The 1,211-nt window shown below is 35.3% G+C and overlaps 1 protein-coding gene across 1 annotated transcript in view; it reads left to right on the forward strand.

Annotated features, from left to right (window-relative positions):
- The window catches only part of cryzl1 (crystallin, zeta (quinone reductase)-like 1), a 9,095-nt gene that overhangs the window by 4,307 nt on the left and 3,577 nt on the right, over positions 1 to 1,211 (forward strand). The window contains exons 8-10 of the mRNA XM_046064945.1: positions 395 to 493; positions 654 to 760; positions 1,008 to 1,113. Coding sequence (XP_045920901.1) covers positions 395 to 493; positions 654 to 760; positions 1,008 to 1,113 — 312 coding nt within the window. The remainder of the gene's footprint in view (positions 1 to 394; positions 494 to 653; positions 761 to 1,007; positions 1,114 to 1,211) is intronic.

Raw genomic sequence — 1,211 nt, forward strand, 5'->3', positions numbered from 1 at the left:
TATATATATATATATATATATATATATATATATATATATATATATATATATATATATATATATATATATATATATATATATATATATATATATATTCTAAGTAAAGGTTGTAAAAGGGATATTGAATTTAAAACATTAGAATTATATATTATAAAATTAGTGTATTATTTTGTATACTATGTGAAAATGTACCTGGCAATAAACCTCATTCTGATTCTGATTCTGAGAAAGTCTCTGTCTAAAACCTGCTGCTACCATATGGTTAATATTCAGATCGCAACCTTGTAACTTAAATGAGCTTCCGAGATATTTTGTGCACACAGGAGTAGAATTGCAAACTCAGTCAGCAGATTTTAAAAAGTATTATTAACCATATTTTTCTTTGTGTGTGAAGCCAAGGTTATTCCAGTGTATAACGGCTCATCAGACCTGCTGCCAGTGGTTTTGGAGGAGACAGGAGGACTGGGAGTGGATATAGTCATAGATTCTGGAGGTGAACATATTTTACTGTGTCTGAATTTCTGTCTTGTTGAACATGCGTATGATTGTAAAAATGGTCATCACATCTGGCAGTGTGCTCTGAGGCTCCCGAATGGCACTTTAGATCAACCCAGAACATTTTCCTGTGTGTTTGTGTGCCGCTGTGTGTGTAGTGCGTCTCCAAGATGAGGAGGAGTCAGAGCTACTCCCACACAAACATGATATTATCAGTGCGCTGGGAGTGGGGGGGCACTGGGTCACGTCCCACAAAGACCTGCAGGTGAGTCAGTGTCAGAGTAAAAGCTGCATCGTACAGTGATTACTTCATATTGATTGTTTTAGAATTCCAAAATCCAGTTAAGATGCTGAATATGTGACAGCTTAAATCTAGTCCTTATAGACAAAAATAAGTATTGTATTAAATAATTAAGTATTATCATTATTGTTCTAATTTAGTACAGCTGAATACAGAAGTTCAAAGTGAACGTATGCCATTTTCAACAGCAGTTGTTTATGTATTTTTACAGTTGGATCCTCCAGATTGCAGATTTCTTTACTTAAAATCAGCCTCTGTGACTTTCCTCAACCACGAAGTGTGGACGACTTCATCAGCTCAGCAAGGGCGATACCTCCGTATCCTTTCCTCACAGTGTGTAATCTAAAGCACATGCACATGAAGATCCATGATGCGTCTTGGAAAATGTATTTTTAAATGTTTTATATTGCCGTTT

The sequence above is a fragment of the Micropterus dolomieu genome, linkage group LG12 (assembly GCF_021292245.1).
Source record: "Micropterus dolomieu isolate WLL.071019.BEF.003 ecotype Adirondacks linkage group LG12, ASM2129224v1, whole genome shotgun sequence".
Classification (NCBI taxonomy): domain Eukaryota; kingdom Metazoa; phylum Chordata; class Actinopteri; order Centrarchiformes; family Centrarchidae; genus Micropterus; species Micropterus dolomieu.